This window comes from Puma concolor, chromosome A2, assembly GCF_028749965.1.
Source record: "Puma concolor isolate L17-30 chromosome A2, mPumCon1.1.hap2, whole genome shotgun sequence".
In the NCBI taxonomy this organism is placed as follows: domain Eukaryota; kingdom Metazoa; phylum Chordata; class Mammalia; order Carnivora; family Felidae; genus Puma; species Puma concolor.
Genome location: NC_141668.1, coordinates 92,943,849 through 92,961,745, shown reverse-complemented (window position 1 = coordinate 92,961,745; position 17,897 = coordinate 92,943,849). Strand labels below are relative to the sequence as shown.

General features: G+C 34.9%; 1 protein-coding gene and 1 long non-coding RNA gene across 5 annotated transcripts in view; one reads left to right on the top strand and one right to left on the bottom strand.

Annotated features, from left to right (window-relative positions):
- Positions 1–17,897, top strand: part of COG5 (component of oligomeric golgi complex 5) — a 341,375-nt gene that overhangs the window by 205,022 nt on the left and 118,456 nt on the right. For all 4 annotated transcript variants that reach the window (XM_086696940.1, XM_086696941.1, XM_086696939.1 and 1 more), the window contains exon 11: positions 14,215–14,296. In XM_086696940.1, coding sequence (XP_086553066.1) covers positions 14,215–14,296 — 82 coding nt within the window. The remainder of the gene's footprint in view (positions 1–14,214; positions 14,297–17,897) is intronic.
- LOC147583328 (uncharacterized) overlaps positions 1–17,897 on the bottom strand; it is a 53,360-nt gene that overhangs the window by 7,099 nt on the left and 28,364 nt on the right. The gene's annotated exons all lie outside the window — the stretch shown is intronic.

Here is a 17,897-nt window from a genome sequence, read left to right as displayed (position 1 = left end):
AATAGTGGTGAGAGTGGACATCCTTGTTTTGTTCTTGACCTTAGGGGGAAAGCTCTCAGATTTTCCCCATTGAGGATGATCTTGGCAGTGGGTCTTTCATATATGGCTTTTATGATCTTGAGGTATGATCCTTCTATCCCTACTTTCTTGAGGGTTTTCATCAAGAAAGGATGCTGTATTTTGTCAGATGCTTTCTTTGCATCTATTGAGAGGATCATGTGGTTCTTATCCTTTCTTTTATTATTGTGATGTATCATAATGATTGATTTATGGATATTGAACCATTAATAGTTGGGTTTTTTTTTAATGGACTTTTCAGGGTGTTATACATTCAGGGTCATGTACATTCCACTTTTCTCTTGCCTCTCAAGGGAGAAGCTGCAAGTTGGAATTTTCCTCCCGGTTCTGAGCTGTGTTAGCTTCAGAGAAGAACTGGCATGATTGAAACGAAATGACTTTTTGTGCCATTTCAAGGCTTCTGTTCTTGGCTTTGATCTCATGTGTGGTACTCTGACTTCTTAACTGGTTTCTGGTACTGTACTTCTTAACTAGTAGAGGACTTTTGGACCATATATTGCTATTAAGTCAGTGTTTTTGTGGGTGAGGAAGAGATGAGTCTTCCTATTCTACCATCTGATGTCACTGAATCTCTTGGTTTTTAAAAATAACACTGGCATGAGTTTTTCTATTCTTGCTTTTCTGCTTTTGGAAGAAGGAAAATGGCAAATATTTGCCTTAATCTTTAGTAGATACAAAGATGGGAAAGAAATAGAAAATAAGAGCTAGATACTTGAAAAGTAATTTCATATAGTACATTACTTAATTTACTATTTCTGTTGACTAGAGAGGATTTAACCATGGCATATTAATCTGATATTTTAAGGCAGGCATTATATTATTTCACTTTAATTTATATTTCTCTCTTTTATTTAACAACAGACACTAAAGATCTTTAAGGATCTGAATTTCAGTATTAATCGGTGTTTAAGTATATTGTTAAGATGCATGCTTTTGTGTATATGTACATGTCTGTGAGAAAAAAATGAATAATGAATGTGAATGTTTGGATATTCATAGTCATATTGGTACTAATTTAAGTGACTATAAAAGAATTTAGGCATTTGTTTACATTTTGGGGGAGGGAAGGATACATAAATAACACCACAACTGAAGTCCATAGTAAAATATATATTTTCTTACAGTATAATTTATCTAAGACATAATAAACTTCATAATAAAACTTTTAAAGAGATCTGATTTTAAAAGATCTAATGAAATTGTTTTTTGGTAGAGTCTGAAAAGTTTTCAGTTATTTATTTTAGATTATATTTCTGTGAAAACAAATTTTTGCATTGAGAGGAGCCCTTTAACTATAGGAACATATATATCTTTTATGGAATCTCATTATTTCCTCAAAGTGAAGAAGAAATGAAATGGCAGTTTTTAGTAGTTCTTTAAATAGTTGTGTCAGCACAGCATACATTTATTAGCAAACAATTACTTTTTGCTAAGATTATAGTAAAATATTTCAGAATATTAGGAAAATGGAGTATGTCTAAGTTCTTTATTAAATTGTTACTGAATACCTGCCATATTCCATATTCCAGGTACTGTGTTAGGGATTGGATAGGATTCTGTTTATTAGAATGAACAGAACAGAATCAGGTACTAGTTAGCGAAATACACATTAAGCAAACAATTGTATAAATGATCATTTATGGTTTTGTGATAGCTTACAAAAAGACCTTCAGGGTCTATGAAAATACGTAATGTGGTCTCATTAAATGAATTTTAAAAAGCTTAGGTGTTACTGGTAAGTTGGCTCAGTGAAAGGGAGAAGTATGCAAAAAGAATGAAACATAGTTTTTAGGAATCGATAGAAGTCCAGTATAGCTGGAGGGGGAAGAGCATTTCATAATGTGGTTAGAGTGCCTAGAAGAGATTTATGTGCTATTTTACAGATTTTAAACTTTTATTTTAAGCCCAAGTGACATGATTCATACTTGTAGGTTTTTAAATTTTTTTACAGATTTTTAGAAATTTATTTATTTTGAAAGAGAGAGTGCGAGCAGGGAATGGCGGTGGGGAGGGAGGGAGAGAGAGGAAGGGAAGGAGTGGGAGGGAATCCCAAGCAGGTTATGCAGGGTCAGTGCAGAGCCTGACATGGGCCTCAAACTCATGAACCATGAGGTCATAACTTGAGCCAAAATCGGATGCTTAGCCAACTGGGTCACCCAGGTGCCCCTCATATATGGTTTTTAATTTTGATCTTAATTGCACCGTGGGGTATAGATTAGAGGGAGCCAACTCTAGTGAAAGGTGGCCTGTTGCCCGAATTCAGAAGGATGTAATGAGGGTTGTATTAGTTTCCTAGGACCGCTGTAATAAAGTTCCACAAACTGAATGGCTTAACAACAACAACAACAAAAATTGGTTTTCTCACACCTGGGGGCTAGAAGTCTGATATCGTGATGTTTGGCAGAGTTGGTTCCATCTGAGAGCCGTTGGGGAAGGACCTCTTTTTGTTCCAGGCCTCTCATTTTGGCATATAAATGGCCGTCCTCTTCCTGTGTCTTCAGATCATCTTCCTTCTGTGTCTTCCTGTGTTCAGATATCCTCTTCTTATAAAGATACCAGTTGTATTGGATGAGGGTTCATCCTAATGACTCCATTTAACTTAATTCTTTAAATGCATTATCTCCCAGTATGGTCACATTCTGAGGTATGGGATGCTTAGGACTCCAGCATAAGAATTTTATGGAGAAATAATTCAGCCTGTAACAATGATTAACGTTGATGGTGGTGAAGATGGAGAGAAATGGGCTGACTTGAGAATTATTTAGGTGATAAAACTGGTACATCTTAGTAATAGATTAGAAATGGTAAGATGACACCAAACGTTCTGGTTTGACAAGGGTTCTGAGAGATAGGAGTGATTTCATTTAGGAGCATAAACTGAGAAGCATATTTAAGAGGAAAGATGATGAGCTCTGTATTCAGGTGTTCATGTGATATCCAAATGAAGATGTCAGGTAGGCAATTTATATGTGGAACTGAAGCTCAGAAGAGAGACCTGGGCTAGAGACATAAATTTGAGAGACATCAGCTCATACATGGCAATCAAAGCCATGGTAATGGATGAAAATGGCTACAGAGAGAAAAGACCTGTACCTAGACCAGAGTCCAAAGAAAATTCACCTTCTAAAATTCATATAGAACCCTATTTTCCTAAGTGGTATAAGCAGTGCAACATGGAAAAAGATAGTTATAATTTCTACCCATGCATTTAAAAGATCTTATCCTTTAAACGGTTTCATATATCATGTATATCTTAATACTGTAGTACTGGTGTAATTTTAAATAAGGAAACATATTTTCCAGCGCGTATCAAAAAATATTTTCCATTCAGTGAATTTGGGAAACACAGTAACAGAGGAGGCAATAAGGAGTATCTTAGATGAAACCAAAGAGAATATGGCAGCAGAAACCAAGGGACCAATTTTAAGGAAAGGACGATTCATAGTAGATATATTTGAAATTTTAAATGCCAGTAAACTATGCATTCTCAATGAGGGCAATATTGATCCCAAGAGGAAGAAATAGTTCTGTTTTGTTTTGTTTTGTTTTGTTTTTAAATTTTTTTTTTCAACGTTTATTTATTTTTGGGACAGAGAGAGACAGAGCATGAACGGGGGAGGGGCAGAGAGAGAGGGAGACACAGAATCGGAAACAGGCTCCAGGCTCTGAGCCATCAGCCCAGAGCGTGACGCGGGGCTCGAACTCACGGACCGCGAGATCGTGACCTGGCTGAAGTCGGACGCTTAACCGACTGCGCCACCCAGGCGCCCCTGTTTTGTTTTGTTTTATGGGGAATGGGGAGGCACAAAAAAACCTTAGATACTATAATGGCTTGTGGCCTCTAGAGTTCAACCCTGCCCTACAAAATCTTATTCCTTAGTATTTAATTTCTCTTATTAGTGAGTAACTAAATTAAATTAAATTTAATAAGTACATTATACTTATATAAGCATAATATATGCATTATATATTTGTATGCAGTTATTTAGCTTTCTCCTTGGAGGATGATAAAGAAAAAAAGTTGAGAAACACTGCAATAAACTGTATAGAAAGGGCTTTTAAAACCCCTTTTCACTGTAGTTTAGTGATACTCTCTAGGGCAGAGTGTGGGATTTGAGTTTGAAGAGGAACTTGCAATTTTTTGCTGTATGTATTTCAGTATTGAATATTTTACACCAAGAATTTATTCTTCTGTTGAGAATGAGTCAGATTATCTAATTACCCCTCCAAAACATTAAAAAGAATGAAGAAGTCACCATATTTAATCCTTTCACCCAGAGATCATCTCTGTTAATGTTTTGTATATAGTCTTTCTGTTTAACTGTATATTTTATGTCAGGTCCTATCTGTTCGTCTTCAAAAGGTATCTGAAATCTGACTACTTTTCACTGTCTCCCACTACTACTTTAGTCTAATCCCCTATTTGTAAAAACAAAAAGATTGTACCAAGAATATTGTTCTTTTTCTCTGAACAATGTGCATATAAAAGCCAACATTTTGACTTCAACTGAAATTGTTTTGTTTGTGTAGGCTTTCTCATTTTGCTGTGTGGTGTTCATCTTGAAGTCCCTGTTGAATTTGTGTCTGTCTTTCGTAATCGACGCAGTAAATATTTCTCCCTGAAGGCTATTTTCCAGTAGAAGAATTTTTTTTTCTTTGCCTTGTATTTGCTTCACCACAATCCCTCTGCTTTGAATCCAGAAGATGATTAAGAACTAATTTAAACTTCATATATATTTGGTTTCTTTGATCAAGTCTGTAGGTTTTCTTATTCACAACATGATCACTCTACAGAGATCTCTGGCTCAGAATTTTTGCTAAACCTTTTACTTTCTCTTCTTTTTTGATCTTAATGCCCTCTGCTTCCTTCTGACCTTCTCTCAGTAAGCACACCAACTTGTGAACTCTGCATGAACACTGATCATCACTCTGTTTTTGTCTCAAAGATTGAGTTGGATTGTATCTTTTTTTTTCCTCAGACTTATCTCTCAACTTTTGTTTTATATTCTACATCTTACCCTCTTCTAGAACATTCTCTGACTTCTCCCATGGCAGCCTTTCTTGGCTACTTCTTCAAGGCCCTATCTTTTAAAACCAAAATTAAAATGAAATCCTTCGTTCTGTATCTCCATCTAAGTATTTTTTTTTTTCCTTTCATGCCTGCGTTTAGTAAGCTACTTTGTGTGTCTACTTTCTTATTTCTGTTTCGCTCAAACCCACTGAAATCAAGGGGCACCTGGGTGGCTCAGTTGGTTAAGCTTCCGACTTCAGCTCAGGTCATGATCTTCCGGTTCATGAGTTCAAGCCCCTCATTGGGCTCTGTGCTACCAGCTCAGAGCCTGCAACCTATTTCTGATTCTGTGTCTCCCTCTTTCTCTGCGCCTCCCCCTGCTCTGTCTCTCTCCCAAAAATAAATAAACATAAATTTTTTTTTTAATAAAAATGAAACAAACAAACACTGAAATCAAGCTTCTGCATTCAAACAGTTCTTCCTAAATTCATTCTGGTGACCCAACTACTAAATCCTTCTTCTCAGTTCACTCCTCCAAGGTAATAACTGCTTCTTCTGCTTAATGCTTTCCTCCTTCACAGATACTGTATCTCTTCAGAATCCTTCACTGACTCTTCTTCCTGCACCTACCCCTCCTTTTGAAATGTTTTATTTGTAAAATTTCAAGCATACACCAAAGTAGAGACCAAAGTACAGGACAGTGACTGGCAAATCATCCAGCTTCAGCAATTACTAACTTGTGACCAGTCTTTTTTTTTTTGGGGGGGGGGTAACTGTATGCACCTACTCTTTTCTCTCCATTCTGGATAATTTGTTCTGCCAGCCTTCAAATAATATTGTTCTTCTGGGTCCTGTCCTCAACATTTTTTTCCTTCTACGCTACCTGCAATCAGTAGAAAAGCTCACACATGCTAACAGTTTCTACAACCTCCAAATGCTGAGAACACCTAAATCTATTTCCTCAGCTTAGATCTTGTTCTTAAGCAAGAGATTCTTTACTAGCTTACATAGTCTTCACTTGGATGCTCCACAGGTTCTAGAAGCAGAAATCTAAATGAGCTAATCTTTCTTTGCCCACCTGCTGCCCCTTCTAAAATTCCATTTTGTTTGATCAATCTCCCATCTTCCTAGTCCTCTAGAAATATATCTAGTTCTAGTTCTTCATAAATATATTTGATTGCTCATCAAGCCCCATCACTTTTCCTGCTGCCATGGTAAACTCCCTTTCACCCGTATTTTTTCAGCAAATTCGTAACTGATCTTCCCTGCAGGCTTGCCACCATCCCACATACTGTTCATTATTATCAGAGTGATTTACCTAAAACACAAGTTTAATCATGGTATGCTCTCATTAAAATCCTTAAATATTTCACTGGTATCTATATGATAAATTAAGACACTTCTTGATCTGATTCTTATCTTACTTTCTATCCTTACCACTTCCATTTACCCTGAATGCTCAAAATGCATTCAGAGAATAGAGAGTGCTTTTCATGGGGTGCCTGACTGGCTCAGTTGGAAGAGCATGGGACTCTTGATCTCGCGGTTGTGAGTTTGAGCCCCATCCTGGGTATAGAGATTACTTAAAAATTTTTAAATCTTCAAAAAAAATTCTTTTCACATCTTTATGCTCTGTGCATCCTTCTTTCTGGAATGCTCTCTTCTCATCTCTTCTTGCCATCTGTATGGTGAATTCCAATCTTCCTTGGAGTCTAGTCCAAGATATCCTGACTCTTCATTAAAGTAAATTCTATAAATTGTTATTTTGCCTGTTGCTTACATAGCTTATAAGCTCAGAAAGATGAAGGACCTGCCCAAGGTTACAGAGCCAATAAATGGCATACCTTGGTACAAATCAAGGTTATCTTATTTCAGAGCCCATACCCTTTTACTACAACTAATGCGAGAACATTTATTTGAAGGATTAGACCTTATAACTGTGTGCAATAAGATTCTATCAAATACATTTTAGCAAGAAAATCCATGGTAGGTTCCATGTTATAAAGATAAAGTGAATAATATCTGCTTTGAAATCAGTTTTGTTCAAGTATTGTCATTCTAAGTTTCTCTCTGTATATTTATTTAATGAGGTCTAAATTAATGACAAAAGCAAAGACCAAGCTGTAATTATAAATAACAGATTCATCCAAGCATAAATATTTTAGAATTCCTGTATATTATGTGTGTGTGTGTGTGTGTGTGTGTGTGTGTGTGTGTATTTAATTTTTTTTAAAGTAGGTTCCATGCCCATCATGGGGCTTGAACTCATGAACCTGAGATTAAGAGTCGCATGCATCATTGACTGAGATGGCCAGGCACCCTTTTATTATTTATGTTTTTAAAATACATCTGAATTTTGTTTTATTTTCAGCTTATTGGTCTCAGCCAAAGATCTGTCATTCTTTTTGAAATTTGAGAATTGTAATATTATTTCTATTTATAACTAAGAAATAGGCCAAGAGTTGTTTTAAGTTGCAAACATTTCCCAAAATTGATCTGATAACATGATTGCATTAAAATTAATGAAAGTGCTATGGTCTGAATGTTTGTGTACCCCTAAAAGTCATATTTGAAATCCTACCCCTCTGGTGATTCTCTTAGCAGGGGGTGCCTTTAGGGGGTGATTAGGTCATGAGGGTAGATAGAGCCTTCATAGTAAAAGAAACCCCAGAGAGTTAGCTCCTCTCTTCTACCATGTCAGGTTACAGTGAAAACATAGCATTTGTAAGGAACAAGGTCTTCACTTTGACACCAAATCTGCCAGGACTTTGGTCTTGGACTTCCCGCCTCTAGAACTGTGAGAAAAACATTTGTGGTGTTTGTAAGTCACCCCATTTATGGTATTTTTGTTACAGCAGCCCAAATGGACGAAAAAAGTAAGATGGTATTGGATGTAGGTTGTAAATAGATTAATATCAAATACCTTTCAGTGGCAGTCTAGTTGAATTATTGCAATCTAGTAGAATTAATTTTGTTTCAACATACTTAGGAGCAATTATGTAACATGCTAATTCGATTTGAAAGTGTAAATAAAATGATTTAAAAATTTTTTTTAATGTTTATTTTTGAAAGAGAGAGAGGCAGACTACAAGTAGGGGAGGGGCAGAGAGAGAGGGAGAGACAGAATTGGAAGCAGGTTTCAGTCTCTGAGCTGTCAGCACACAGCCCAGAACAGGGCTTGAACCCACGAACCGTGAGATCATGACCTGAGCCCAAGTCAGATATTTAACTGACTGAGCCACCCAGACTCCCCAATAAAATGATTTTTTATGTATCTTTCTATTTTCCTATTTTTTGCAGGTAGTTATATTTTTAATATATTGTGGCTTTGACAATAAAATTGTTGATAATTCTTTGATAAATAAAATTAACATCTCTTTATATTTTGGCAGAATTGTATAATATATGTGTATATATGTACATCATATACATATACAGAAGTGTATATATGCATATATACAAATCTCTTTGTTGTAATATCCTATCCTCAAACCTACATTTTCATTATTATCTCCTACAATTTTCCCATCCTTCTGAATCCACCTCATCTTCTTTCATCTTTTTTAAGCACTTTTCTTGTCCTTTATTGTTCCAACAATTGCTAATGCTTTTTAGTATACATCTTTGGTAACTGACTCTAGTTTTTAGTATGACAAGTCCTAAGAATTGACTGATTAAATGATTGATTTTTTTCCCCCAAAAGTCGTATAAGTGTTGTCCAGGGAAACAGCATCAATAAGAGATACACACACACACACACACACACACACACTCACACTGACACACTCAAACACACACAGAAAGAGAAAGATTCATTATAAAGACATGACTAACACCATTTTGGAGGCTGGTAAGTCCTAACATCTCAGTCAGTAAGCTGAAGACCCAGGAGAACTGATGGTGTAGGTCCACTCTGAATCCAAAGGCTTAAGACTGAGGAGAGCCAATAGTATAGTTCTGGCCCAAAGGTCTGCAGGCTCAAGACCCAGGAAGAGCCACTCTTTCAGTTTGAGTCATAAAGCAGGAAAAAAGAAAAAAGAAAAAAAAACCCTGATATTCCACCTTGAAGAAAGACCGAAGGAATTCTGTCTTAGCCTTTTCTCATCTCCTCAGGCCTTCCAACTGTTTGGATGAAGCCCACCCACATTAGAGAGGGCATTCACTGAGTCTACGCATTCAACTGTTAAATTCATCCAGAAACACCCTGAAAGACAACCAGAATTATGTTGACCAAATACCTAGGGTACCCAGTAGCCAGTCAAGGTGACTCATAAAATTAACCACCACAACAATAGTAGATACTATTATGTGGCAGTCACTGGAGATACTAAAGAGACATATTAGTTATTTTGATTATGTGTTACAAATAGAGTTAGCAATATTTACAGGTATTCATATAATGCCTACTATGCCAGGGACTATTTTAAGCACTTCATCATAATTAACCCATTTAATCTTCATGATAAATGTATGAAATGGGTTTCCATTTTGTAGATGAGGATACTGACGTATAGAGAAATTAAGTAACTTATCCACAGTCACAGTCAGTGTTAGAGTCACGATTTTAACCTCATTATTCTGGCTCCAGAGTTCCTCTTCTTAATCACTACTCTGTTCCTTTACTTACATAGTGAAATCTCTTATGATGGGGAATATGGGATGCTATAGAAGTTTATAACAGAGTGTGTCAAACCTAGGGGAACCAAGAGATGAGATACCTAAACTGAACTCTGAAGAAGGTGAAGGTTTTAAAAGGTGATAACTAAGAGAGACTGAAAAAGAGCCTTCAAGAACCTGAAAGAATTTGAGTATGGTTGAATCTTTGACCTCAGTGGTGTGAAACAAGAAATAGGCTGAGAAAACCCAAGTCATAATGGCTTTGTAAGTCAAGTTAAGGGAGAATAATACTTTTAATGTATCAAACAGACATTAGATCAAATCTCGGTTCTGCTACTTTCTGTTTCATTGTAAGCAGGTCACCATATATTTTTGAGCTTTTGTTTTCTCTCTGGAAAGGGACTAAGATAGCCTTCTTATGAGACTTTCAATAAATATTTCAATATCACTCTTTCAGTAAATATTTATTGTGTGTCTTTTATGTCTGGGTGACATTCTCAGTGCCGAAATTGCAATGGTAAAACAGACAAAAAGGCTGTGTCAAGGAGTTAGAATTTTCTTGTTTATTTTACAATTCTCTAAGGCCTTGAAAATGTTCTGCTCTTTCTAGAAATCGGTTTCAATAATTCTAAAATTATTTCCCTCAAAGGAATTTATGGTTAATTGTAGCAATGACAACATATCTGAAAGAAATACAAGAGAAGTCTAGGGGAGATAAAAGCAAGCAAAAATAGTCCACAGAACAAATACAGAAAACAAAGGAAATACAAAGAAAGCATAAAATGAAATGATAAAAGCAAGAACAACCTATTAGGTAAACATACTTGGTTTATATTTTCTTACTAAAAAACAAAAATTATATTTAACAATAAAATACATGTTATTTATAAGAGCCACATCAAAAGCTAACAGCATAGAATAAAAACAAATTGAGAAACATTTCTCAAGTGAAAGCAATAGTGACAGTATTAACTTCAGGTAAAACAAAACAAACAGTGGAATACAGAATAAAAGGGTCACACAAATTTTCCATTACTAGTCTCTTCAACAAACCATGCGGAGAAAAACTGGATATCCATGTGCAAAAGAAAAAAAATGGGACCTTGACCTTTGACCATATACAAAAATTAATTCAAAATGAATTAAAGTCCTAAATGTAAAACCTAAATAAAAGCCCTGAAAGAAAACATAGGGGGGAAGCTTCGTAAAATTGGATTTGGCAATGATTTTGTGCATAAGACACCCAAATCACAGGCAGCAAAAGCAAAAATAGACCAGTGGGACTATATCACACTTCAAAACTTGTGTGACAAAGGAAACAATCAACAGAGTGAAAATGCAACATCCAGAATAGGAGAAAATACTTGTAAGCCATATATCAGATAAGGGATTGATGTCCCGAATATATCAAGAATTCCCACAACTGCACAACAACAAAACTCTGTTTAAAAAATGTGTAAAGGACTTGAATAGATATTCTCCAAAGATGGCATACAAATAGCCAACAAGCATGTAAAAAGATGTTCTGCATCACTGATCATCAGGAAATGCAAATCAAAATAATGAGATATCATATTGTACTCATTAGAAAACAGTATTAATGAGGATGTGGAGAAATTGGAACCCCTGTGCACCATTGATGGAAATGTAAAATGGTACAGCTGCTGAGAAAAATAGTACGGAAAGTTCCTCAGAAATTTAAAAATAGAATTACCATATGATCTAGCAATCTGACTTCTGAAAAATGTATATCCAGAAAAACTGAAAACAGGATCTTGAAGAAGTATCTGCTCACCTGTGTTCACTGCAGCCTTATTCATAATAGCCAAGTGATAGAAGCAATCTTAGTGTCCATCCACGGATGAATAAAGAGAATCTCTGTCTCACACACACACACACACACACACACACACACACACACACACACACACTCACATGAATATTATTCAGCCTTAAAAAAGAAGGAAGCCCTGTCACATGCTACAACATGGATAAAACTTGAGGACATTATGTAAATAAAACAATCATAAAAGACCCATGATTCCACTTAATATGAGGTATACTAAAGTAGTTACATGCTTAGAAAATTAAAGTCGATTGTTGGTTGCTAGGGGCTGGGGGTAGAGAGGAAAGGGGAATTCAGTCGGTATAGCATTTCAGTTTGGCAAGATGAAAAAGTTCTAGATGCAGTTATTACTGCTCTACACTTAAAAATAGTTAAGAGTAAATCTGTTTTTTACCACAATTTTATGTGTTGTTTTCTATGAATTTTTAAAAAATGAGGACTGGGTATTAAGTATTTTAACAAATTAAAGGGTATTAATTGCCTTGAATTCACTTAGCTAAATTATTCTGTAGATTTCCTTATTAGAGACATTGAGCTATTAATAGATTTCCTAATATTAAATGATGCATTGCAGACCTCAATCCACTTATTTAGATAATTCAAATAATTGTTTTAATAATCTATTGAAATCAATTTGCTTTCATATCTGAGAATTTCATATTTGTATTTAAAAGAATTTTTTTTTTAATGTTTATTTGAGAGAGAGGCAGAGTATGAGTAAGGAAGGAGCAGAGAGAGAGGGAGACACAGAATCCAAAGGAGGCTCCTGGCTCTGAGCTGTCAGCACAGAGCCCAAAACGGAGCTTCAACTCATAAACTGTGAGATCATGACCTGAGCCGAAGTCGGATGCTTAGCTGACTGACCCACCCAGGCACCCCTTGTATTTGTATTCTTAAGTAAGATAGACCTAAATTTTCTTTCCTAGGGGTACGTATATGTGTGTAGAAGTAGATCTATAATCATCAGATTTTCTTTAGAGGAAAAGCTTTCAGTTTTTCACCATTTTGCTATTCTGTCTGAGCTTTTCATATATGGCCTTTATTATGTTGAGGTAATTTTCTGTTCCTAGGTTTTTTAGTGATTTTTATCATGAAAGGCTATTGAATTTTGTCACATGTTTTAGTGTGCATCAGTTGAGATTATCACATGCCTATGTCCTTCATTCTGTTTATGTCTTGTGTTATAAAAGTTTTTTTTTTATATAAAAACATTTACTTTAAAGTGCATAATATACGATACACATACTACATAATATACATACTACATAAAATCTTGGGAATCTGAATATATTTTCTGATCATTATGTAAGAAATGAACAATTAGTTGATTTGCTTTTTTTATGATACACAGTACACAGTTGAATTCAAAGCAAATTCACATTAAAAAAGAAACCAATATTGAACACCGAAATGTACGTGTAGGTACAAAAGTGAGAAATCGGTACTTTTCATTTGGTAACTTTTTTTAAGTTTATATCTTTGCAAACTGGAATTTTACTTGTTGCAAGTACAAAACTAAAACAGAATTAAAGAGTTTTCTCATTTTGTAGGACATATTTGAATATTAGATATATTTTATTTTTGTTATTAGGGCTAACCATATGAATTGCATTTTTGTACTTCAGAATTAGAATATTGGCAACTTGATATACACCACACCTATAGAAATACCTTAAAAGTACTTGGCGAAATTTCTAGAAGTGTGATCTGTTTTAAGAGTATTAAAGTACTTTGTCTCATTTTAACAAATTATACTTGAACTAATGTTTCTCTTTTTAGTAATTACTTTCTAAAACATTCAAAGTTGAGTGAAGTGTTGTGCTGAGTAGTAGTAATTCCTGTGACTTAAAAAAACTTTTTTAACTATCTATCTATACTTTAGGCAGTACTCTCTTGTAATTGGTGAATCCTTTTCCGGGGGGGGGGGGGGGGTCATTCCTGGTCTAAGCTTGCTTTTCTTCATCATTTTGTTATGGTCACACAGTTATCTTCTATATCTATAAGGAAGATGGTAATATAATTGTAATAATAAATAACTAAATTCATTGTGGGCTTATTATATGTCAGGGACTGTCCCAACACTTTACTTTTATAAACTTTTTTAACCCTTATTATAATAATACTGCAATGAAATGTAGGTACTGTTGTCATCACCGTTTGGCAGCAGATAGAAGGAGGCTCAGAATGATGAAACTTGCCCAGGCTCATATAGCCGGTAAGTAGCAGAGAAGGATGATGGCTCACTACTTGAACATGAGACATGATTTGAGTCAGATATATGTTCCTGTTTAGTTACCTACTAATGCCATTGTTTGATAGTTAGATAGCTTAGAAAATTCCACTTAAATACATTTGGAATAAAAAATACATTTGGAATAAATGTTTAATGTCATATCTTCTTATCCATTACAATATTTTTTAAGTTTATTTATTTTGAGAGACAGAGAGAGCAGAGGAGGGGCAGAGAGAGAGGGAGAGAGAGAATCCCAGGCAGGCTCCATGCTGTCAGCACAGAGCCCCATGTGGGGCTCGAACTCACGGACTGTGAGATCATGACCTGAGTGAAACCAAGAGTCAAATGCTTAACTGACTGAACCACCCAGGCCCCGCTCCATTACAATTTTTAATAATTAATGAATACATCCCTTTTTTTGGGTCACAGGATGGACAATCTGAAATTTTGTACACTTTTTGGAATTCAGTTACTCAAGCACTTTCTTCTCAGTTTCGCGTGGCAACAGATTGTAAGTATGCTATTTATTGTACAATTTCATTTCAGCATTTTCCACTTCAAAATTTAATGTCTAGAAGTTTTGCTTTATTGGTTTATAAAACACTTGTTTGTAAAACTCATTGACTAATTGTCATTTCTTATGCTAGCCATATATTCAGATTTATAAGCAATAAGTTAATTTCTTAATATTTTTATAATTAGTATGTGGATTAAAATTCTCCAGAAGAATGAGTGAATTCTCCATAATTCAAACAAAGAGGAACTCTGAAGTTTTCCTGTATAAAGGGTATAAAGCAGTTAATGTTGAAGAATTTATTTGATGCTTATAGAATTATTTTCTAACTAAAAGATACCAAAATACTAAGACTTCATAGTTATTTTATTATTAAAAATGAGGATTTGATGAGTGAACAGATGAAATACCTTCATCATGAATTTAAAGTTGGTTATTCAAACATGATCCCCAAAATTTGTTTATTATTTATTTATTTATATTTTTTGATCATGAAATAATGGCACTGCCTAATCACTGAATGTAAAAAGGGTTTTGGAGTTTCTGTGTAAATTTTTATTTACAAATGTTATGAAAGTACCTAGTAGATGTTAACATTGTTTAGTCACCGGCAAGCCAGAGTTGAATAAACCACACTACTTTGCTTCTCTACTTCTGTTTCTGAGGAACTATGCAGCAAGGCAGTCACCACAGGGGAGGTCTTCATTCGTGTGTGCCCAAATAGAACTTATGCAAAGCATGTATTTAGGACTGATTGACTCTATTTATTTTTACAAATTACACTATTCAGAGAATGCTGTGTGTCTCCCTGTGTTAGGTATCTATTTTGGTCAACTTTTTTGAGATATAACTTATATACAGTAAAAGTCACCAATTGTAAGAAAATTCTATGCATTTTGACAGTCGTTTCTATCCTTTTACCCACCATGACAATTAAGATACGAAACACTTCCATCACCCCCCAAGTTTCCCTCATGTACTTTTGTAATCACCTAACTCCCACCTCTTGGCTCCTGGCAACTGATGATCAGCTGTCTGTCAGTAAAAGCTTTTCCTAGACTTTTGTAAAACTAGTATCATATAGGCTATGTTCTTTCATATCAGCATAGTTATTGTAAGATTTATCCATGTTGTTGCACATATCAATAGTCCCTTTTATTGCTAATTAATATTACAGTATATACATTATAGAACTATTTGTTTATCCATTCCCCAATTGGGAGACAACTAGATTGTTGCAGTTTGGAGTCATTATGAATAAAGCTACTGCTATTGTTCACGTAGAAGGTTTTTGTAGACCTATGTCTTCATTCTTGGGTAAATATATGAGTGTAATTGTCTGATCATTTTATAAGTATATGTTTAACTTTGTAAATGACTGCTAAGCTATTTTCCAGTATGGATGTACCATTTTACATTCCCATCAACAATGTTTGGTAATTCCAGTTGCTCTATATCCTTATCAATCCATGATATTATCAGTCATTTTTTATATTGGTCATCCTTGTGAATGCATAGTGGATTTTCATTGTGGTTTTAACTTCCACTAGCTTAAAGACTTAATGATGACCATATTTTCACATGCTCATTAGGTATTTGTATAGCTTCTTTGCTCACGTGTTTGTCAAAATTATTGGCTTTTAAAAAAATTGTTGGATTTTTATTTTTTAATTATTGCTTATTCTCTTATTAAGTGTTAAGAGAGCTTTATATATTCTAGATTCAAAGTCCTTTCTCAGATGTATGTTTTGCAAATATATTTCTTTGTGATTTGCCTTCTCATTTTCTTAACAGTGTCTTCCACATGATAAAAGTTAATTTTGATAAAGTCCAAGTTATCCATTTTTCTTTTATAATTTCTGGGGTTTTTGTTTTGTTTTATTTCTTGACTTAAGAAATATTTGTCTAACCCAAGACCAGAAGTACTTGCCCCTGTATTTTTGTCTGGAAGGTTTACTAAGTTCTTTTGAAGTTAATTTTTTGCATATGGTATGAGATAAGGTAAAGGGTATTTCTTTGAATATAGATCGGGAAGATCATATTCTGCCTACTGACTGACCTGGCACTCTTGCAGAAAAATCACGTGGTTATATATGTGTAAGACTATTTCTGGAGTCTGGTTTTTCCTTTTTTTTTTTTTTTTGGTGTATCTGTGTTTGTAATCACTAATGTGTAATTTTTTCTCTTTTATCTAATTTATCAAAGTAATTTTTGTTACTCTAGGCCCTTTGCATTTTTATATATATTTCAGAATCAAGCTGTTGTTCCTCTAAAAATGTTTCCTGAGATTTTGAGTAGGATTACATAATGAATCTACAGATCATTTTGTGATGAATTCATGTCTTTTGATCCATGAGTGTGATATATCTTCCCATTGATCTAGGTCTTTTATATTTTCTCTTTATCAATGCTATATAGTTTTTAGTGTGCTTGTCTAGCACATCTTTTCTTAAATGTATTACTATTTCATACATTTTGATGCTATTGTAAATTGTGTTTTTAAAAGCTTACTTTCAACTGTTCATTATTAGAATATAGAAATACAATTTGATAAAAATAAGTGTAAGTATTTGGGTGTGTTTAATATTGATCCTTTGTTTTCTTTTTTTTTTTTTATTTTATTTTATTTTATTTTTTATTTATTTTTTTATTTATATATGAAATTCATTGTCAAATTGGTTTCCATACAACACCCAGTGCTCATCCCAAAAGGTGCCCTCCTCAATACCCATCACCCACCCTCTCCTCCCTCCCACCCCCCATCAACCCTTAGTTTGTTCTCAGTTCTCAACAGTCTCTTATGCTTTGGCTCTCTCCCACTCTAACCTCTTTTTTTTTTTTTTCCTTCCCCTCCCCCATGGGTTCCTGTTAAGTTTCTCAGGATCCACATAAGAGTGAAACCATATGGTATCTGTCTTTCTCTGTATGGCTTATTTCACTTAGCATCACACTCTCCAGTTCCATCCACGTTGCTACAAAAGGCCATATTTCATTTTTTCTCATTGCCACGTAGTATTCCATTGTGTATATAAACCACAATTTCTTTATCCATTCATCAGTTGATGGACATTTAGGCTCTTTCCATAATTTGGCTATTGTTGAGAGTGCTGCTATGAACATTGGGGTACAAGTGCCCCTATGCATCAGTACTCCTGTGTCCCTTGGATAAATTCCTAGCAGTGCTATTGCTGGGTCATAGGGTAGGTCTATTTTTAATTTTCTGAGGAACCTCCACACTGTTTTCCAGAGCGGCTGCACCAATTTGCATTCCCACCAACAGTGCAAGAGGGTTCCCGTTTCTCCACATCCTCTCCAGCATCTATAGTCTCCTGATTTGTTCATTTTGGCCACTCTGACTGGCGTGAGGTGATACCTGAGTGTGGTTTTGATTTGTATTTCCCTGATAAGGAGCGACGCTGAACATCTTTTCATGTGCCTGTTGGCCATCCGGATGTCTTCTTTAGAGAAGTGTCTATTCATGTTTTCTGCCCATTTCTTCACTGGGTTATTTGCTTTTCGGGTGTGGAGTTTGGTGAGCTCTTTATAGATTTTGGATACTAGCCCTTTGTCCGATATGTCATTTGCAAATATCTTTTCC